The 23,438-nt window shown below is 42.5% G+C and overlaps 1 protein-coding gene across 2 annotated transcripts in view; it reads left to right on the forward strand.

Moving 5' to 3' along the window:
- Positions 1 to 282: 282 nt before the first annotated feature.
- Positions 283 to 23,438, forward strand: part of LOC140199845 (coagulation factor X-like) — a 70,268-nt gene continuing 47,112 nt past the window's right edge. For both annotated transcript variants that reach the window (XM_072262351.1, XM_072262352.1), the window contains exons 1-3: positions 283 to 404; positions 7,769 to 7,929; positions 13,290 to 13,314. In XM_072262351.1, the coding sequence (XP_072118452.1) occupies positions 335 to 404; positions 7,769 to 7,929; positions 13,290 to 13,314 (256 nt within the window). In that variant the 5' untranslated portion in view covers positions 283 to 334. The remainder of the gene's footprint in view (positions 405 to 7,768; positions 7,930 to 13,289; positions 13,315 to 23,438) is intronic.

A 23,438-nucleotide genomic window follows, 5' to 3' on the forward strand; every position in this document is an offset into this window, starting at 1 on the left:
AAATTTGGTGGTGGGGGTGGGGATGACTAATTTTTAGGTAAGAAGGTGATGAGAACTACATTTTCCCTGAAACAAGGAGCTGTCCTAGCTTTCTCCAGTGGAGGCATACAATGAATTTGGAGGAAGGGTGTTTTGTTCTTAAATTCTTGCCTTTACTTCACCATTTGAAAAGGAAGAGATCTTATGACTAGAAATCAGACAGGACTCTGGCAATGCGAACTGAGGATCAATAGGAATCAAGAGTTTTACTAATCTGGCCACCGAACTTTGAACTTTTGTTTATTTAGTCAGAGCACTGAAATTCAGATACAAGAAGCTTTAACAGAAACGGACCATGGCGAATCTTTTCTGGGCCATAAATCTTTTCCTTCTCATCATTAGTCTCACAGGAACTAAAACTGAAGGTATTGTCTCTTGGTAAACTTTTTGTGCTAAATTTTCAGTGAGACACTTTAAAACAGGGCTCAGCGTAAATTTCCGACTTTGTAAACCTCAGCTTAAGGAGGAAGAGCCACTGACTTTTTAAGGTTACTATCAAAGCTTACACTCTGAATGCTTCAGTATTTGAAACAATTGCTCACAGCTCTTGTTTAGGAGTTCTTTTGGAGTTTGCTTAGTGTGAGGAATTGGAAGATATTTAGTGGAGTAAGGTTTTCATTTAAAAGGCATCCATTGATGCCAAATACATGGTGATAATAATGAGTTAATCTGGGTTATAATTATTGTAAGTTTGTTCATTATTTAAGCTATTTCTTGAGTCTGCCTGCTCTTCTGCCATGTTTATACAACATAGCACAACAACATCCAAGATGCCTGTGCTGAAAATGACGCCAAATTAAACTAATCCCTTTGCCTGCACACCATTCATATTTATGTGTCTTCATTTCCTGCATGTTCATGAGCCTATCTAAAAGCCGTGTAACTTTACTATTGTATTTGTTTCCACAACTACTCCTGGCAGCCCGTTCCAGGCACCTATCACCCTCTGGGTAAAATCTTGGCCCACATATCTCCTTTAAATTTTGCCCCTCCCCCCACCTCATCTTAAAGGTCTGCCATCTATTCATATATCTACCATGAGAAAGAAATCTGACTGCCTATCTATGCCTCTCCTAATTTCATAAATTTCTGTCGGATCTCCTCTCAGGCAGCATCCTGGTAAACCTCTTCCGCACCTTCTCCACAGCTTCCTCGTCCTTCCTGTAATGGGCAACCAGAACTGAATACAACACTTCTCTTTTATTCATAACTGTAATATCAGTGCAATAGTATGTGGGGAAATATCAAGAGATATAGAGACCTGCCTGAACATGTGCGCTGATACATTGAGCTTTCTAATTACATTGTATATGTGCATTCATTATACTTGCCATAGATGAACATATTAACACCGCTCTCCCATTTCATTCATATTTTCATGGTATGTATTGATTTATGCTACTCAGAGCTTTTTTTGTGGAGCTTTGATCTTCACAGGGGAACATGAAATGGTGTTCAATCCCAGCTAAGGGTATATAATTTGTTGTAATTTAGAAGAATTGTGTAAATATTTTTCCACAGGTACCACTGGATTAACTTCCAGAAAAGACTAATAAGGACACAATTCTTCAAAGTTTTCTTGCACATCCCTTGCAGGAATTGTGTGTATCCGTCTGACTTTATTTTCTAAATTGCACAAGATACCAAATCACATTACACAACACAACAATTTCCTAATTGGAACGAAACCCCTTGTATATTTTTTTTTTCTTCAGTGCTTCTTTGAATACTCCTTCTTGTCTTTCAGCCATGCTAAATCATGCTGGATACAACAGTGAAGAAAACATTAGGTTAATTCCATTTTGCTTCAAAATGCTCTCAGATAAAAATGAACAAAACTGATAGCTACTATCCAATATTTCTGGTGAGCCAAAAATCTTAATTTCTCATGATTGCAGTATATTGAAATGGGTCATGTTTTACCTTGATCCACTTTGGAGAAGATCTATAAATAAGATATCACTCTCCTCTTTCCAATAATCACCTTGTTAACCTTTCTCATCTCTGTGAAGGTGTGTTCGATGTTTTGGATTTGTAATATTAGATCTTTAAATAATCCAAGCCTAGAATCAAAACTCCCAATAGCTCCTCTAAATTCACGATGCCATTCAAGGATCTCCTAAAATTTGCCTTCTCAATACACTTGGTATGACAAGTCAGTGTTCCCATTTCATATGACCTTGATCTGTCAACAACTTATATTGTCTTCATCTAGACTAGTGTCTGTCTATTCTTTTTCTGTAGACTCATGTTTTACAGATTTTCTTCTGTGTTTTATTATATTATTACTATAACCCGAAAACCATCTTTGTCTGGTTCCACTATGAAGGTCATGTTCTCTCTCCCTGACAAATGTACATGATAACCTTGACAATGCAGCTGCAATCATATTCTGTTTAGAAGTTCTAAGTTCGATCGCGTAATCATATTGAGATAAGAGATGACCCACGACTGCACACTGGACACAGCCTTTGTTGGTATTTTGGTCTGTGCAGCAGGAGCTGATAATATAGGTTTGCTTTCTGTGGCCAAGATAGATTGGTTTAAGAGAAGTAGATTAAACTTTTTCACCCCAAAGACATTTCTAGTACTCCCTTCTCTTTTTTCTTTCTTTTTCAATATTTATATTGATTTTGATTTCTATATATAGAAGAATACAAAGTTCAAGAGAATACATATTATAAAACAAAAGACAAAATATAATAATACCAGATACAGTATATTGAATCACATTAAAAAAACTCCTTACTCTATATTCATATGGATTAGATTAGTTCGTATATTAGAATATAAGCAATTTTATTAAGGGAAAAAAAGACCTACACCCACTACCAAAGCGGAAGCTGTTTGGGAAAAAAAAGAAAAAAGAAACTTATCAGATAATGAAATATACCATTAACCAACTTCTGTACTTTAACAAGAAGTCAAAGATTGTGAAAATAATTTAAAAACTGCCCCCACAAATTTTGAAAATCTTGGTTAGATTCAGAAATTGAACAACGAATCTTTTCTAAATTTAAACATGCCGTAACATCCCGTAACCACTGAGCATGATGAGGTGGAACAGCATCCTTCCATTTAAACAAAAGTGTCCTCCTAGCCATAAGAGAGATAAAAGCCAGAATGTGCAGATCAGATGTCTTCAAGATGATATCTTTCCATCCAACAATACCAAATAGGGCAGTCAAAGGATTAGAGTTAAAATTTACTTTAAAGAGTACAGAAAAAATTCAAACTATTTCCTTCCAATATTTTTCAAGCAACACTCAGAACACGTTGGAAGAATTCAGCAGGTCGGGCAGCATCCGTGGAAACAACCAGTCAATGTTTCGGGCCGGAACCCTTCGTCAGGACTGTAGGGGGAAGAGGCAGAGGCCCTATAAAGAAGGTGGGGGGAGGGTGGGAAGGAGAAGGCTGGTGGGTTCCAGGTGAAAAACCAGTAAGGGGAAAGATAAAGGGGCGGTGGGGGAGGGGAAGCAGGGAGGTGATAACTGTCTTCGTTGGTTATGTGGAACAGTCTGTGCTCCAAACCTATTCTGGTACTGCTCTCCAACTTTTCCTTCGCTACATTGACGACTACATTGGTGCTGCTTCCTGCACCCATGCTGAGCTCGTCAATTTCATCGACTTTACTTCAAACTTCCACCCAGCCCTCAAATTCACTTGATCTATCTCAGACACTTCTCTCCCCTTTCTCGATCTCTCGGTCTCCATCTCTGGAGACAGACTGTCCACTGACATCTTCTACAAGCCCACTGACTCTCATAATTACCTTGACTATACCTCTTCCCACCTCGTCACATGCAAAAATGCCATTCCCTATTCCCAGTTCCTCCGCCTCCGCCGCATCTGCTCCCAGGATGAGGCTTTCCATTCTGGGACGTCACAAATGTCCTCTTTTTTTAAGGATCGTGGTTTCCCTTCTGCCGTCATCAATGATGCCCTCATCCGCATCTCCTCCATTTCTCACACTTCGGCCCTCACCCCATCCTCCCGCCACCACAACAGGGACAGAGTTCCCCTTGTCCTTACCTACCACCCCACCAGCCTCCGGATCCAGCACATTATCCTCCGCAACTTCCACCACCTTCAACAGGACCCCACCTCTAAGCACATCTTCCCTCTCTACCCCTCTCCGCTTTCGGCAGGGATCGGTCCTTCCATGACTCCCTGATCCACACGTCCCTCCCCACGGATCTCCCACCTGGCACTTATCCCTGTAAGCGTAAGTGCTACACCTGTCCCTACACCTCCTCTCTTGCCACTATTCAGGGCCCCAACGCAGTCCTTCCAGGTGAGGCAACACTTCACTTGCGAGTCTGTTGGGGTCATCTATTGTATCCAGTACTCCTGGTGCGGCCTCCTCTACATCGGTGAAATCTGACGCAGATTAGGGGACCGCTTTGTCGAGCACCTCCGCTCCATCCGCCACAACAGACAGGATCTCCCGGTACCCACCCACTTCAACTCTGCTTCCCATTCCCATTCAGGTATGTCCATACATGGCCTCCTCTACTGCCATGATGAAGCTAAACTCAGGTTGGAGGAGCAACACCTTATATACCGTCTAGGTAGTCTCCAGCCCCTTGGTATGAACATAGAATTCTCCAACTTCCGGTAATTCCCTCCCTCTCCCTTCCCCTATCCCTATTTCACTCTGCCCCCCCCCCAGCTGCCTATCACCTCCCTCTTGGTTCCCCCTCCTTCTACTACCCATTGTGCTTTCCTCTATTCCTTCTTCACCTTTCCTGCCTATCACCTTTCTGCTTCCCCTCCCCCACCCCTTTATCTTACCCCTTACTGGTTTTTCACCTGGTACCTACCAGCTTTCTCCTTCCCACCCTCCCCCCACCTTCTTTATAGGGCCTCTGCCCATTCCCCCTTCAGTCTTGATGAAGGGTTCCGGCCTGAAACGTTGACTGGTCATTTCCACGGATGCTGCCCAACCTGCTGAGTTCCTCCAGCGTGTTGTGAGTGTTGCTTTGACCCCAGCATCTGCAGAGTATTTTGTGTTTAATATTTTCCAAGACTTGGACAAGTCCAAAACATATGAATAAATGAAGCTTCTCCATTGTTACACCTATCACAATAGGGAAATATATCTTTATAAAAACAAGATAATTTATCCTTGGTCATATAAGTCCTATGAACCACTTTAAATTGTAGGAGGGAATGACGAGCACATAGCGATGAATTATTAAACAATTTAAAAATCTCATTCCAAGTTCCTTCTGAAATTGAGGTCTGTAAATTTTGTTCCCAAAGATTTTTAATCTTGTCTAAAGAATAATTTCGCATTCCCAACAACATATCATAAATATTGGATACTGAACCATTATAGAATGGTTTCATATTAAGAATTTCATCTAATATGTTCTTATCAGGTCTATTAGGAAATGCATATAATTGAGATTGCAGAAAATCTCTAATTTGTAAGTACTGAAAAAAATGGGTTTTTGGTCAACTATATTTAGTTTCCTCTGAATAATTTGCCATTAATTGATTTTAACCATCCTTTTAAAATTGTAAGAAACCAATTCACTTATTTAAGTGTAACAATTACTATGAATTATAAACACCTATTTAAAGAACATTTCTTACTTTATTAAATTATATAAAAAAAATATTATCAAATTGGTCGCCCCTTTCGTTATCGTTGATTGGCTGAATTAATTCTATTAAAATGAATGTTTTACCTAAATTTAAATGCCTTCTCTATTTTAACATTATTTTTCCTTTCGAAGTTTGTATGATGTGAGTGATATTTTTATTGTTGCTCACAATCCACAATTTGAAGCATGACATGCAAATCCCAACAAATTTACCTCCTAGACTCTCTTTACATTTCTGAAAATAATACTTGTTTTTTGCTCAAATTTCTTCCTTTGCATTTCTGGCATCAGTATTGTTGTAGAATCAGGCAACCCCTACACTGTGCCTAGAAACGATTTGCTTGCTTTCAGTTGCTTCAGCACTTTCTTGGACTGGTTGAAATATGCTTGTCTTTACTGTTGACCTAAGGCATTATTTTTTCTGTATTAATGCTCTGTGGCTCCTTTTGAGGCTTAAATTCTCTTTACTGATCTTTCAGAGATTTTGTCCTTCAGCAGGAAACCAGGGAGCAGCAGTCCAATAGTTTAGGGTCATCTCTTCAGTACGTGAGACATTACAAACCAATTTCTAATTACCTTGAACATTTTAAGCTAATCACAGAAAGACTGCATAGATATTCAGTGAATAGTTATAGAGTTATCCTGTAAATCTACATTTGTAACTTATATGATCTTCCTGATGATTGGAAAACAGCGGGAAACTTCAAGTAGGGATAGGAGGCAGCTACTAAATTGTCTGGATGTAATGAGTGGTGTTCCATAAAGACTTCTGATGGCACAGCAACATACTTATAGTTGATTTAAATTATGGAAGAGAAAATCACATATTGGGACTTACAGTTGCCATAAAGATAGCCTGCAAACAATTTATGTGGCAGCATTAAAATGTAAAGAAGTCAATCACTTTGATCATAGAAAGATCAGTAGGACCAGTGTGGTCCAAAGAAGTCCATCAGTGAAAATGTCTTGGACAAGTATGGACAATAATCAGAAAGATGGTAGAATTTTGGCCTTTGTATCTAGGGGAAAGAAGAACAAAGGGCCCACCATACACAACCCTGGCTGGAACATGGAAGGAGGACAGGAAGGTTGCAGACAAGAGAGTACTGATAATAAGTGAGAATAACATTTGTGTTCCACAGGTAAATCGCCATAACTAGAACATGTTCCCTAGAATTAACTTGAGATTTTCAGATTTTAATGGAAAGAGGTGGTGAAAGGGGAAAGATTTATTCCATACTCAAAGGATTTAAGACAGAAGTGCTAGAACCAGATTTTCACCACTAAGGTGGTGGAAATTTAGAATTCTCTTTAAAAAAGGATAACTGGTGCTCAACTAATTATTAATCTTAAATCTGAGATTAACATTATTTCTTAACAGAGGTGTGTAAATGAATCAGCAAAATCTTTTTAAATTGAGTAGAAAAATGATCCTTTAATTCCATTTTCCTTATTCCTATATCAGTGGTAGTCTGTAATCTAACAAGTCAGGACAAAGCCATAATTCTTGGGACTACTGAAGGTACATCATTTCACAATCCAGACATATGTCCATAATCCAGCAGTTTAGGATGGGCCATGATTTCACAGGACTGCGATGTTGGTGAATTGACTGATATTTGAGATGAGCCATGATGCTGTATATCCAAAACTAGATATGGATTCTGTAACCCAGAAATAGCCCCAGTGTCTGTACATCTAGAATAGATGATAATTCTATATGCACAAGATAGATCAAAGAAGATAGAGATTGGAATGGCTGAAGATTGTATAGTTCAGGAATAAGGCTTTGATTTTAGAGCTGATATAGGTCCTACAACTCAAATGGTCAAGGTAAAGCAAAAACGTATTGATCAGACCTAGGTCTATAATCAGTTTCTAGTACTCCCTTCTCTATTGATCAGACCTATTATCTGTTGATAGGCCAATGGCTCTATAGGTAAGGGTAGGTCTGAGATTCTGCAGGTTGGGATAAGCACACAATTCCACAAGATTGATTCTGTCTTTCTACCTGACCAGGTTCCAGTCTTATACTATTACTGACTGGAGGCTTAGCTGACATTGAGTCACTATCATTGAGCCAGGATAATCACTAACATGGTCTGCTTCTGTTCAAGTATTTGTATCCGACAAAAAGGCCAGCAACTTCTTAACACGCCAAAGGCGTGAGAACAGCTTCTTTGAAGAACTGAAAGAAGGTGACTTGGAGAGAGAGTGCATCGAAGAGAGGTGCTCACAAGAAGAAGCAAGAGAATATTTTGAAGATGACCAGCGAACTGTGAGTGTACAAGTTGGTTGCGTATTCAAACTGCTGACTTTAGCTATCCTGATCATGAGTGTATCCACTGATAGTGGAGTAATGAAGTTCAGGGATGAACAGAAAGTGATATATCTCAGAGAGATTCCAGAAGAGGAGAGAGATGAAATCAAAGAGGAAACTGAAGACATAAAGGATAATCACAGAAAACAGGGTTAAATATTCTCCCTAAAAAAATCACCAGCATCCCATTAGCTTCCTAATTACTTGCTAATTGTTTGTGTTTTTGGATACTTGGAGAACCAGACCTCTTTAAACCTAACATTTTGTAAACTCCCTCTTTTTAAGTAATAATTTGCTTTTTTCTATTCTTCCTTCCGAAACAGGTAACCTCACATTTTTCCATCTGCCATTTTGGCTACTCACTAAACTTATTTGTAGGCTCCTCACAACTATTGATCCACTGTCCTTTTTATCAGCAAGTTTGGCTACAGTACTCTTAGCTGCTCCATCCAAGTCATTAATACAGATTTTGAGTAATTAAGGCCCTAACTCTTATCCTCTTGGCACCTCACCAGTTAATTCTGACAATCTGAAAATGATCTATTCATAGAGCCATAAAAAACTACAGCACAGAAACAGGCCATTCAGCCCATCTGGTCCATGCTGAAACCATCTAAACAGCCTATTCTCATTGACATGCACTGGGACCACAGCCCTCCATATCCCTACCATCCATGTACCTTCCCAAACTTCTCTTAAATGTTGAAATCGAGCTCGCATGTACCACTTGTGCTGGTAACTCAGTCCACACTCTCATGACAATCTGAGTGAAGAAGTTTCTCTTCATGTTCCCCTTCAATTTGCACCTTTCACCCTTAACTCATGACCTCTAGTTGTAGTCTCAACCAACCTCAGTCGAGAAAGCCTGCTTGCATTTATCCTATCTATACCCCTTATAATTTTGTGCACCTCTATCATTTCTCCTCTCAATATTCTATGTTCTAAGGAATACAGTCTTAATTTATCCAATCTTTAAATAACTCAGATCCTCCAGACCCGGCAACATCCTTGTAAATTTACTCTATACTCTTTCAAACTTATTTACATCTTTCCTGTAGATAGGTGACCAAAACTACACATAAAACTCCAAATTAGGTCTTACACAACTTCATCATAACATCCCAACTCATGTACTCAGTACTTTGTAATATGAAAGCTAATGTGCATAAAGATTTTTTTATGACCCGATCCATCGGTGATGCTATGTTTAATGGTTATGGACCTGTATTTCCAGATCTATTTGTCTACCACACTCTTCAGTGTCCTCCCACTCACTGTGTAAAACCTACCCTGGTTGGTCCTCCCAAAGTGTAACACCTCACACTTATCTATCTGCCATCTATTAGCACATTTTTCCATTTTTCCAGCTGGTCATGATCCCACTGCAAGCTTTAATAGTCTTCCTCGCTGACCCCCAACCTTGGTGTCATCTACAAAATTGCTGATCCAGTTAACCATGTTATCATCCAGATCATTGATATAGATGACAAACAACAAAGGGCCCAGCACTGATCCTTGTGGCACACCACTAGTCACAGCCCTCCAGTCAGTGAGGCAAACATCTACTACCACGGTCTGTCTTCTCCCACAAAGCCAATGTCTAATCCAATTTAATACCTCATCTTGAATGCCAAGCTACTGAACCTTCTTGGAACCTCCCAAATGGGACCTTGTCAAATACCTTACTAAAGTCCATGTAGACAACATCCACTGCCTTGCGTTCATCCACTTTCCTGGTAACTTCTTCAAATGACTATAAGATTGGTTAGACATGGCCAACCACGTACAAAGCCATGCTGACTATCCCTAATCAGTCTTTGTTTATCCAGCCTATATCCAGTTTCTTAGAATACCTTCCAATATTTTTTCTACCACTGATGTCAGGCTCACTGACCCATAAATTTTTAGAGCCTCTCTAAAACAGTGAAACAACATTAGCTATTCTTCAACCCTCTGGTACATCATCTGTCACTGAGGATGATTTAAATATCTCTGGTAGGGCCTCTGTGATTTCAGCGCTTTCCTCCCACAGGGTCCAAGGGAACACTTTTTTCAGGCCTTGGAGATTTATCCACCCTATTTTGCCTCAGGGTAGCAAACACTTCCTCCTCTGCAATCTGTATAAGGTCCATGACTTCACTGCTGTTTTGCCTCAGTTCTATAGAATCTGTGTCCATCTCCTGAGTAAATATGGATGCAAAAAATACTGGTAAGATCTCCCCCATCTCGTTTGGCTCCATTCTGATCTTCCAGAGGACCAATTTTGTCCCATGCAATCCTTTTTCTCTTAACATATTTCTATAATCCCTTAGGATACTCTTCACCTTATTTGGTAGGGCAACCTCATGCCTTCTTTTAGCTCTCCTGATTTTTTTCTCAGGTGTTCTCATACTTACCTCATATCCTTCAAGTACCTAATTCTTTTCTATCCTCCTATACCTGCTATGCACCTCCTTTGTTTTCTTAACCAGGGTCTCATCTCTTGAAAATCAAGGATCCCTAAACCTATTATCTTTACCTTTTATTCTGACATGCATATATAATCTTTGTACTCTTAAAGTTTCACTTTGAAGACCTCCTACTTACCAAGTACCCCTTTGCCAGAATACAGCCTGACCCAATCCACACTTGCCAGATCCTTTCCAATAACATGGAAATTGTCCTTTCTCTAATTTAGAATCTCAACCCAAGGACCAGACCTATCTTTTTCTATAATTACCTTGAAAGTAATGGTATTATGATCACTAGATGCAAAATACTCCCCTACACAAAATTCTGTCACCTGCACTGTCTCATTCCCAAATAGGAGATCAAGTATTCCACACTCTCTTGTTGGGATTGCTTTATACCAATTAAGGAAACTTTCCTGAATACATTTGACAAATTCTATCCCATTTAGTACTTTTGTAGCATGGAAGTCCCAGTCAAATATGTGGAAAGTTAAAATCACCTACTATTACAATCTTATGTTTCTTACAACAGTCTGTAATCACTCTACAAATTTGCTTTTCTAGAGGAAGAGGTGTTTGCTGTCCTGAGGCAAATTCACTGGTACTTTGCCTGCCATTAAGTACCTCTGCTAGGGCCCCTGTAATTTCTGTACCTGTCTCCCATAGGTTCGAGGGGGCACCTTGTCAGGCCACCTAATTTTCCTCCTGGGTGCCAGGGTCTGGGACATTTCGGACTGAGTTCTCAGTATTAAGTGGGAGGGTGAGCAGCCAGAGGTCATGTTCCATGTAGGTAAGTAACAATGATATGGTTAGAGATTTCATTCAAAACGTCCCCAAACCTGGCACCCAGAAATTTCTTTCTCATCCACAGAGTCTCCTTTCTGTTCTCATAACTAACAAATCCCCCATCACCATAGCTTGCCTCGTCTCTCCCCTTCCCTTCTGAACCACAGAGCCAGTCTCAGTGCCAGAGAGCTGACTGCTGTGACTTTCTTCTGATTGACCCCCCCCCCGCCCCCGACCGACAGTATCCAAAGTGATATACCTGTGTTTTAAGCGGATGGCTGCAGGAGTATTCTGCAGTGGCTGTTTAATCCTTTTACCCGTCCTGACTGTCACCAAGTCTCCCGTGTCCTGCAATTTGTGTGTAACCACCTCTCTATACGTCCTATCCATCACCCCTTAGCCTTCTGAATGATCCAGAGTTCATCCACTTACAGCTCCAACTCCATAAAGCTGATTGTTAGAAGCTGCAGCTGGATGCACTTCTCACTGTTGAGGTTATCAGGGACACTGGTGGTCTCCCTGCCTTCCCCCATCCCACAAGTGGAGCATTCCACTATCCTGCCTGGCATCCCTGCTGTCCTAACTGAGCAAATACAAAGAAGGAAAAACAATAAATAATTTGGAAAAAATCCTGACTGAAAAGCAGTTCATATAAGCTTGAGTAACATCTTTCATGTGGGAACATTGCAGCCTTCTGAATTCTATAATTTCAGATAACTTAGTTTCACTAAAGCCACTCATCTGTGATATGAATTAAGTCGTGAGTTTTTGTTTCTTTCTGGGAGTGAAGAACATGCCCACCCCGACCGGCATTTTGTAGCTCTGTGTGCTGTTGACCATATTCCCTCCCCCACATTTCCTGCAGCTTAATGGGTGTCTTTGCACTCCTTCCCAGTTCTAATGCAAGACCTTTCACTTGAAACATTGCCTCTGTTTCTCTTCCCATAGACGTGACCTAACCTGCTGAGTGTTTCCAACATTTCCTGTTCTACTTTATGCTGACTCTCTGTTTTCTGTTAGTCAGCCATTCTCCTAACTTACCAGCATATTGCCCCAAATCCATGACCTTCCACATCCTATCAATCTCACTCTCACCTCTGTCCACTCACATTCCCAGTTCCCACCCATTTTACTCTCAGCCCCACCCATTGTCACTCCCATCTCTCACTCTCATCAAGCATTTTCCTTTCTTACTGTGCCTTTCTACCCTACTGATCTCCACCCAAAGTGATCCCCTGGGAAAAAAAGGAAAATTAGCTGCAAACTGCAGCAGGTTGATGGAATAGAATAAGATAGATTGTTCTTGCCCTACCAAGGCAATTAAAATGTATCCATGACCATATTTCTTTGCCTGACCTCCAGCTATTTTTTTCTTAGACTCTTACCGCCTCTTTCCCAAATCCCACACTTTCAGCTTCCATTAAAATTCTAATTCTTTGTCCATTTCACTCCCTTCTTCCACAATTTTCTCCCCAATGCTCTTTTGTTTCTCAGCCCACCTCCTTTCAATTTCCTGGTCCTGATGCAACCAACCTCAGCCTTTGAATCACACTAAACCATTTTCACTGCCTCACTCATCACTTTTCCATGCCCCCTATCACATCAATCCTGGCTTTCAATTAAATTTCACTCCCAAATACAGCCAATCCTTTTATCGACTTTTCATGTATCTCACCACCTATCGCAGCTAGTCTGCTGCAGAACCCCACATCTGTTCCATCTCCCTCCAGTTCCTTCCACAGTTCTTGCATTGCCACCTCTCACCCATCCTTTGTCTGCCGGCCCTTCCCACAGACGTGGCGCCCTATGGATTATCAAGAGGTTAATTTTACTGGAGTCAGGTTTGGGGTGACTATGTAAGTAATGTCAGCATGATTAGATAGTGAAGGCAGAAGTTGTTCGGGGAAATGCCAGCTATGCAAAAGTCTTCCCTCAGTTTGCTGGACCACAGGAAGTTCTCCATCTGCCTGCTTTGTAAAAGTTGCACGATATAGAGTGTGACACTGGTGAGTTTTCAGATGATGCGACTCTGGGCATCTCACCTTATTAACTGTCTGATTCAGTGTTGCCTTTCCATTTCAGGATGAATTCTGGAGTAAATATGTAGGTGAGTAACCAGAGCACTTTATTTAATTCCCTTTAGTTAAGACTGCTCAGTTTGAGATCTTATCACAGTGGGGATGATAAATAGGGATCCTCCGATCTTCTCCAGTGAGTCTACAGGGCACTCGGATCGGGTTTCTGCAGAACCATCAGGAAATTCTGTTGTCCAATCACAAACAAAAGAAAATCTGCAGCCGCTGGAATCCAAGCAAAACACACACAAAATGCTGGAGGAACTCAGCAGGCCAGGCAACATCTATGGAAAAGAGTATAGTCGATGTTTCTGGACGAGACCCTTCATCATTTACCATTTACTCTATTATATGCCCTCTATTTGGCTTTTATGTTGGCTTTGACTTCTCTTGTTAGCTTGGTTGTGTTATCTTTCCTTTGGAATACTTCTTTCTCTAGGGGATGTATATATCATGTGCCTTCTGAAGTCACATGGATTACACCCCAAGGTTCTGTAAGAGGTAGCTGAAGAGATTATGGAGGCATTAACAGTGATCTTTCAAGAATCACTAGATTCTGAATAGTTCCAGAGGACTGAAAATTGTAAATGCCATTCCAATCTTTAAGAAGGGAGGGAGGTAAAAGACAGGAAAGTATACGTCGGTTAGCCTGACTTCAGTGGTTGGTAAAATGTTGAAGTCCGTTATTAAGGATTGTTTTATGGTACTTGGAGGCACATGATAAAATAGGCCAAAGTCAGGGTAATTTCCTTAACGAAATTTTGCCTGAGAAATCTATTGGAATTCTTTGAGTAAATAACAATCAGGATAGACAAAACAGAATTGGCTGAGGTGCCACACAAGGTACCTGCTAGACAAGATAAGAGCCCATGGTATTACAGGAAAGATACATGCATGGACAGAAGATTGGCAGAGTGGCAGGAGGCAAAGAATGAGAAAAGAAATGTGGATGGAATACAGTGTAGGGAAGTTATTGTCCTGCACTTTGGCAGAAGCAATAAAGGTGTAGACTATTTTCTAAACAGGGAGCAAATACACAAATCAGCAGTGCAAAGGGGCTTGAGAGTCCTTCTGCAGAATTCCCTGAAGGTTAATTTACAGGCTGAGGTAACATAGAACATAGAATAGTACAGCATAGCAACAGAACTTTCAGTTACAATGTCGTGCTGAACCAGCTAAAAAGCAAATCAAAAACACCCAAACACTAATCCCTCCTACCTACTCAACGTCCACATCCTTCCATCTACCTCACACTCATGTGTCTATCTAAAAGTCTCTTAAAGCCTCAAGTGCATTTGCCTTTACCACCATTCTCTGAGTAAAAAACTTACTCCTCACATCTGCCTTGAACCTACGCTGTCTCACCTTCAATGCATGCCCTCTGGTATTAGACATTTCAATCCTGAGAAACGAACACTTCCTGCCTACGCTATCCGTGCCACTCATAATCTTAAAAAATCTCTATCAGATCTTCCCTTGGCCTCCACTGCTCCAGAGAAAACAACCTGTTTATTCAGCCTTTCATAATAGCATTTGTCCTCTAAATCAGACTGTTGACTTTTGAACTCAGTGCCTCGACTAATAAAAGCAAGCATTCCATAAACATAGCCGGCTGGTGACATAGTGGCAACAGTGCCGGACTTCTGAGCGAAGGCTCCTGAGTTCGAATCCAGCCGGCTCCCTTGCATGCTTTCCATCCGTGCTGGGTTGAGCATCGAGCTAGCAACTCGGTCTCGTAAAAATAAGAAAGTCTGCTAAAAAAACGCTGTCATGATGGCATCCCGATGGCTGCACTTGGAGTTAAGGGGTTAAGGGCTTTCTTCTTCTTCTTCTTCTTCTACTGTCTCCTTGCATTGGCCCTACCAAGGTGCAACACCTCACATTTATCTGGGTTAGAAACATAGAAACATAGAAAATAGGTGCAGGAGTAGCCCATTCGGCCCTTTGAGCATGCACCGCCATTTATTATGATCATGGCTGATCATCCAACGCAGAACCCTGCACCAGTCTTCCCCCCATACCCCGTGATCCCCATAGCCACATGGGCCATATCTAACTCCCTCTTAAATATAGCCAATGAACTGGCCTCAACTGTTTCCTGTGGCAGAGAATTCCACAGATTCACCACTCTCTGTGTGAAGAAGTTTTTCCTAATCTCGGTCCTAAAAGGCTTCCCCTTTATCCTCAAACTGTGACCCCTCGTTCTGGACTTCCCCAACATCGGGAACAATCTTCCTACATCTAGCCTGTCCAATCCCTTTAGGATTTTATACGTTTCAATCAGATCCCCCCTCAATCTTCTAAATTCCAACGAGTACAAGCCCAGTTCATCCAGTCTTTCTTCATATGAAAGTCCTGCCATCCCAGGAATCAATCTGGTGAACCTTCTTTGTACTCCCTCTATGGCAAGGATGTCTTTCCTCAGATTAGGGGACCAAAACTGCACACAATACTCCAGGTGTGGTCTCACCAAGGCCTTGTACAACTGCAGTAGTACCTCCCTGCTCCTGTACTCAAATCCTCTCGCTATAAATGCCAGCATACCATTCGCCTTTTTCACCGCCTGCTGTACCTGCATGCCCACTTTCAATGACTGGTGTATAATGACACCCAGGTCTTGTTGCACCTCCCCTTTTCCAAATCGGCCACCATTCAGATAATAATCTGTTTTCCTATTTTTGCCACCAAAGTGGATAACTTCACATTTATCCACATTAAATTGCATCTGCCATGAATTTGCCCACTCACCCAACCTATCCAAGTCACTCTGCATCCTCTTAGCATCCTCCTCACAGCTAACACTGCCACCCAGCTTCGTGTCATCCGCAAACTTGGAGATGCTGCATTTAATTCCCTCATCCAAGTCATTAATATATATTGTAAACAACTGGGGTCCCAGCACTGAGCCTTGCGGTACCCCACTAGTCACCGCCTGCCATTCTGAAAAGGTCCCGTTTATTCCCACTCTTTGCTTCCTGTCTGCTAACCAATTCTCCATCCACATCAATACCTTACCCCCAATACCATGTGCTTTAAGTTTGCACACTAATCTCTGTGTGGGACCTTGTCAAAAGCCTTTTGAAAATCCAAATATACCAGATCCACTGGTTCTCCCCTATCCACTCTACTAGTCACATCCTCAAAAAATTCTATGAGATTCGTCAGACATGATTTTTCGTTCACAAATCCATGCTGACTTTGTCTGATGATTTCACCGCTTTCCAAATGTGCTGTTATCACATCTTTAATAACTGACTCCAGCAGTTTCCCCACCACCGACGTTAGGCTAACCGGTCTATAATTCCCCGGTTTCTCTCTCCCTCCTTTTTTAAAAAGTAGGGTTACATTAACCACCCTCCAATCCTCAGGAACTAGTCCAGAATCTAACGAGTTTTGAAAAATTATCACTAATGCATCCACTATTTCTTGGGCTACTTCCTTAAGCACTCTAGGATGCAGACCATCTGGCCCTGGGGATTTATCTGCCTTCAATCCCTTCAATTTACCTAACACCACTTCCCTACTAACAAGTATTTCGCTCAGTTCCTCCATCTCACTGGACCCTCTGTCCCCTACTATTTCTGAAAGATTATTTATGTCCTCCTTAGTGAAGACAGAACCAAAGTAATTATTCAATTGGTCTGCCATGTCCTTGCTCCCCATAATCAATTCACCTGTTTCTGTCTGTAGGGGACCTACATTTGTCTTTACCAGTCTTTTCCTTTTTACATACCTATAAAAGCTTTTACAGTCCGTTTTTATGTTGCCTGCCAGTTTTCTCTCATAATCTTTTTTCCCCTTCCTAATTAAGCCCTTTGTCCTCCTCTGCTGAACTCTGAATTTCTCCCAGTCCTCAGGTGAGCCACTTTCTCTGGCTAATTTGTATGCTGCTTCTTTGGAATTGATACTATCCCTAATTTCTCTTGTCAGCCACGGGTGCACTACCTTCCTTGATTTATTCTTTTGCCAAACTGGGATGAACAATTGTTGTAGTTCATCCATGCAACCTTTAAATGCTTGCCATTGCATATCCACCGTCAATCCTTTAAGTGTCATTTGCCAGTCTATCTTAGCTAATTCACGTCTCATACCTTCAAAGTTACCCCTCTTTAAATTCAGAACCTTTGTTTCTGAATTAACTATGTCACTCTCCATCTTAATGAAGAATTCCACCATATTATGGTCACTCTTACCCAAAGGGCCTCTCACGACAAGATTGCTAAATAACCCTTCCTCATTGCTCAAAACCCAGCCCAGAATAGCCTGCTCTCTAGTTGCTTCCTCGACATGTTGGTTCAAAAGACCATCCCGCATACATTCCAAGAAATCCTCTTCCTCAGCACCTTTACCAATTTGGTTCACCCAATCTACATGTAGATTGAAGTCACCCATTATAACTGCTGTTCCTTTATTGCACACATTTCTAATTTCCTGTTTAATACCATCTCCGACCTCACTACTACTGTTAGGTGGCCTGTATACAACTCCCACCAGCGTCTTCTGCCCCTTAGTGTTACGCAGCTCTACCCATATCGATTCCACATCTTCCTGGCTTATGTCCTTCCTTTCTATTGCGTTCATCTCTTCTTTAACCAGCAACGCCACCCCACCTCCCCTTCCTTCATGTCTATCCCTCCTGAATATTGAATATCCCTGAACATTGAGCTCCCATCCTTGGTCACCTTGGAGCCATGTCTCTGTGATCCCAACTATATCATAATCATTAATAACAATCTGCACTTTCAATTCATCCACCTTATTACGAATGCTCCTTGCATTGACACACAAAGCCTTCAGGCGCTCTTTTACAACTCTCTTAGCCCTTATACAATTATGTTGAAAAGTGGCCCTTTTTAATGCTTGCCCTGGATTTGTCGGCCTGCCACTTTTACTCTTCTCCTTAGTACTTTTTGCTTCTACCCTCACTTTACACCCCTCTGTCTCTCTGCACTGGTTCCCATCCCCCTGTAGTGAACTAACCTCCTCACGCCTAGCCTCTTTAATTTGATTCCCACCCCCCAACCATTCTAGTTTAAAGTCACCTCAGTAGCCCCCGCTAATCTCCCTGCCAGGATATTGGTCCCCCTAGAATTCAAGTGCAACCCGTCCTTTTTGTACAGGTCACGCCTGCGCCAAAAGAGGTCCCAATGATCCAAAAACTTGAATCCCTGCCCCCTGCTCCAATCCCTCAGCCATGCATTTATCCTCCACCTCATCGCATTCCTACTCTCACTGTCGCGTGGCACAGGCAGTAATCCCAAGGTTACTACCTTTGCGGTCCTTTTTCTCAACTCCCTTCCTAGCTCCCTATATTCTCCTTTCAGGACCTCATCCCTTTTCCTACCTATGTCATTGGTACCTATATGTACCACGACCTCTGGCTCCTCACCCTCCCACTTCAGGATATCTTAGACACGATCAGAAATATCCCGGACCCTGGCACCAGGGAGGCAGACTACCATCCGGGTCTCTGGACTGCATCCACAGATCGCCTATCTGACCCCCTTACTATCGAGTCCCCTATCACAACTGCCCTCCTCTTCCTTGCCCTACCCTTCTGAGCTACAGGGCCAGACTCTGTGCTGGAGGCACGGCTACTGTCGCTTCCCCCGGGTAAGCTGTCCCCCCCAACAGTACTCAAACAGGAGTACCTATTGTGAAGGGGTACAGCCATTGGGGTACTCCCTATTACCTGACTCTTCCCCTTCCCCCTCCTAACCGTGACCCACTTGTCTGCCTCCCGTGGCCCCAGCGTGACCACCTGCCTGCAACTCCTCTCTATCAACTCCTCACTCTCCCTGACCAGACGAAGGTCATCGAGCTGCAGCTCCAGTTCCGTAACGCGATCCCTTAGGAGCTGCATCTGGATGCACTTGGCGCAGATGTAGACGTCCGGGAGGCTTGGAGACTCCAGGTCCTCCCACATCCGACACTGAGAACAGCAAACTGCCCTCACACTCATACTGCCCCTCTCCTCAAATAACAACAGAAAATGAATGCCAAACCTCCCTCGCCTCGCCCGTTTCTGCCTAAGCCCGTTGAGCCGAAGCCCTTAAGCCTTCACTTTGCTCCCGGCTCACTCCACCGCACGCAAACTACGCTGCCCGCTCTATGAGGCTCCGTTCCTTTTAAATCTGCCTCGCTGCACAGCCCAACGTCACACGCCTGCGCAGTCCCACCTCTCAGAACGCCGTTGGAGAAAAAAAAAATAACGAAAATTTCAAAAATATCTTTCTCGGCACTCCCACTCAGACTCTCAGACTCCTTCTTCGAATCAAACCCAAAGCAGGATTTCTGCCCTTTTAAATCTGCCGTGCTGCACTGCCCGACGTCACACGCCTGCGCAGTCCCGCCTCTCAGAACGCCGTTGGAGAAAAAAAAATAACGAAAATTTCAAAAATATCTTTCTCGGCATTCCCACTCAGACTCTCAGACTCCTTCTTCGAATCTCCATCTGCCATTTCTCAGCCCACAGCTGCAACTGACCTATATTGTGTTGCGTTCTTTGCCAGCCTTCTACATTATCCACAGCTACGCTAATCATGTTATCATCTGCAAACTTGCTAACCCCACTCCCCCATCTACATTTTCAGCTAGGTCATCACAAACAGCAAAGGGCCCAGCAGAGATCCCTGCGGAATACCACTAATTACAGACCTCCATCTTGAATAAGTTCCTTCAACCACTATCCTCTGTCTTCTAAGCATACGCCAGTTCTGTATCCAAACAGCCAGTTCACCACATGCATCTTGGGTATACTGGATTGGGTGTTGTGTAATGAACCGGAGGTGATTAGAGAGATTGAGGTGAAGGAACCCTTAGGAGGCAGTGATCGTAACATGATTGAGTTCACTGTGAAATTTGAAAAAGAGAAGCCGAAATCCGATGTGTCGCTATTTCAGTGGAGTAAAGGAAATTGCAGTGGCATGAGAGAGGAACTGGCCAAAGTTGACTGGAAAGGGACACTGGCGGGAAAGACGGCAGAGCAGCAGTGGCTGGAGTTTATGCGAGAAGTGAGGAAGGTGCAAGACAGGTATATTCCAAAAAAGAAGAAATTTTTGAATGGAAAAAGGATGCAACCGTGGTTGACAAGTGAGGTCAAAGCCAAAGTTACAGCAAAGGAGAGGGCATACAAGGAAGCAAAAATTAGTGGGAAGATAGAGGATTGGGAAGTTTTTAAAACCTTACAAAGGGAAACTAAGAAGGTCATTAAGAGGGAAAAGATTAACTATGAAAGGAAGCTAGCAAATAATATCAAAGCAAATACGAAAAGCTTTTTCAAGTATATAAAGGGTAACAGACAGGTGAGAGTAGATCTAGGACTGATAGAAAATGATGCTGGAGAAATTGTAATGGGAGATAAGGACATGGCAGAGGAACTGAACGAGTATTTTGCATCAGTCTTCACTAAGGAAGACATCAGCAGTATACCGGACACTCAAGGGTGGCAGGGAAGAGAAGTGTGCGCAGTCACAATTACAACAGAGAAAGTACTCAGGAAGCTGAATAGTCTAAAGGTAGATAAATCTCCCAGACTAGATGGAATGCACCCTCTTGTTCTGAAGGAAGTAGCTGTGGAGATTGCAGAGGCATTAGCGATGATCTTTCAAAAGTCGATGGATTCTGGCATGGTTCCGGAGGACTGGAAGATTGCAAATGTCACTCCGCTATTTAAGAAGGGGGCAAGGAAGCAAAAAGCAAATTATAGACCTGTTAGCTTGACATCGGTGGTTGGGAAGTTGTTGGAGTCAATTGTCAAGGATGAGATTACAGAGTACCTGGAGGCATATGACAAGATAGGTAGAACTCAGCATGGCTTCCTTAAAGGAAAATCCTGCCTGACAAACCTATTACAATTTTTTGAGGGAATTACTATGCTAGACAAGGGAGATGCAGTGGATGATGTATATTTGGATTTTCAGAAGGCCTTTGACAAGATGCCACACGTGAGGCTACTTAACAAGATAAGAGCCCATGGAATTACGGGAAAGTTACACATGTGGATAGAGCGTTGGCTGATTGGCAGGAAGCAGAGAGTGGGAATAAAGGGATCCTATTCTGGTTGGCTGCCGGTTACCAGTAGTGTTCCACAGTGGTCCGTGTTGGGGCCGCTTCTTTTTACATTGTACATCAACGATTTGGATTATGGAATAGATGGCTTTGTGGCTAAGTTTGCTGATGATATGAAGATAGGTGGAGGGGCCGGTAGTGCTGAGGAAACAGAGAGTCTGCAGAGAGACTCGGATAGATTGGAAGAGTGGGCAAAGAAGTGGCAAATTAAATACAATGTTGGAAGGTGTATGGTTATGCACTTTGGCAGAAGAAATAAACGGGCAGACTATTATTTAAATAGGGAAATAATTCAGAGTTCTGAGATGCAATGGGACTTAAGAGTCCTCGTACAGGATACCTTTAAGGTTAACCTCCAGGTTGAGTCGGTAGCGAAGAAGGCAAATGCAATGTTGGCATTCATTTCTAGAGAAATAGAGTATAGGAGCAGGGATGTGATGTTGAGGCTCTATAAGGCGCTGGTAAGACCTGACTTGGAGTACTGTGGGCAGTTTTGGTCTCCTTATTTAAGAAAGGATGTGCTGACGTTGGAGAGGGTACAGAGAAGATTCTCTAGAATGATTCTGGGAATGAGAGGGTTAACATATGAGGAACGTTTGTCCGCTCTTGGACTGTATTCCTTGGAGTTTAGAAGAATGAGTGGAGACCTCATAGAAACATTTCGAATGTTGAAAGGCATGGACAGAGTGGATGTGGCAAAGTTGTTTCCCATGATGGGGGAGTCTAGTACGAGAGGGCATGACTTAAGGATTGAAGGGTGCCCATTCAGAGCAGAAATGTGAAGGAATTTTTTTGGTCAGAGGGTGGTGAATCTATGGAATTTGTTGCTACGGGCGGCAGTAGAGGTCAAGTCATTGGGTGTATTTAAGGCAGAGATTGATAGGTATCTGAGCATCCAGGGCATCAAAGGTTATGGTGAGAAGGCGGGGGAGTGGGTCTGTATGGGAGAATGGATCAGCTCATGATAAAATGGCAGAGCAGGCTCGATGGGCCGAATGGCCGCATTCTCTCCTTTGTCTTATGGTCTTATGTTCTATCTTAATCTTCCAGATTAGTCTCTCATGAAGGACTTTGCCAAACACCATACCAAAATCCATGTAGACAACATCCACTGCCCTACCCTTATCAATCTCTCCCATCACCTTGTCAAAAAACTCAGTCAGTTGACAAGATATGGCCTGCCCGCACAAGGCCATGCTGGCTCTCCCTAATTAGGCCATGGGTTCCAAATTCTCATAAATCCTACCCCTAAGAATTCTCCAGTAATTTCCCTACAACTGACACGAGACTCGCTGGTCTATTGTTCCCAGGATTTTCTCTTGTTCCCTTCTTAAATAGACGAATAACATTCGCCACTCACCAGTCCTCTGGGACCTTGCCTGTGCTTAGAGGAGAGACAAAGCTGCTGGTCATGGCCCTAGCAATCTCGTCTCTTGCCTCCTTCAACAACCTGGGATAAGTCACATTAGGCCCTGCAGATCTATCCACTTTAATACTTATTAGGAGGCCCAATCCCCTTGACCTCTAAGCACCCTAACACATTTATATGCTCAGCGCTGATCTCCTGATCCTCCATACCCTTTTCCAAGCAAAGGACTCATTACATACATCATTCACTTTCTCTGCATCCAAACAAATGTCCCCCCCTGCCCCCCCCCTTATCCTTGAGTGGTCCTACCCTCTCCCTAATTATCCTCTTCCTCTTGATGCATGTATAGAATGCCTTGGACTACTTGCCAAGGACTTTTCCTGGCCCCTCCTGGTTTTCCTAATTCCCAGCTTTAGTTCTTTTCTGGATGCTTTATACTCCTCATGTGCTCCGTTTGATCCTAACTTCTGAAGCTTTACATTCTTTTCCTTTTTCTTCTTGACTGAATTCATCACCTCTCTGGACTTCCAAGGTTCTCGTATCTTTCCATTGTTGTCCTTCCTTCCGTCAGGAACTTTCCTGTACTCTGTGCAATCAATCTTTAAAAGCCCTCCACATGTCTGATGTGACCTTACCAGAAAAAAAAGGTGTTTCTAATTAATGCTTCTTAGTTCCTAATGCTATCATAATTTGCCCTACTCCAATTTAAAACTTGCC

The sequence above is a fragment of the Mobula birostris genome, chromosome 6 (assembly GCF_030028105.1).
Source record: "Mobula birostris isolate sMobBir1 chromosome 6, sMobBir1.hap1, whole genome shotgun sequence".
In the NCBI taxonomy this organism is placed as follows: Eukaryota; Metazoa; Chordata; class Chondrichthyes; order Myliobatiformes; family Myliobatidae; genus Mobula; species Mobula birostris.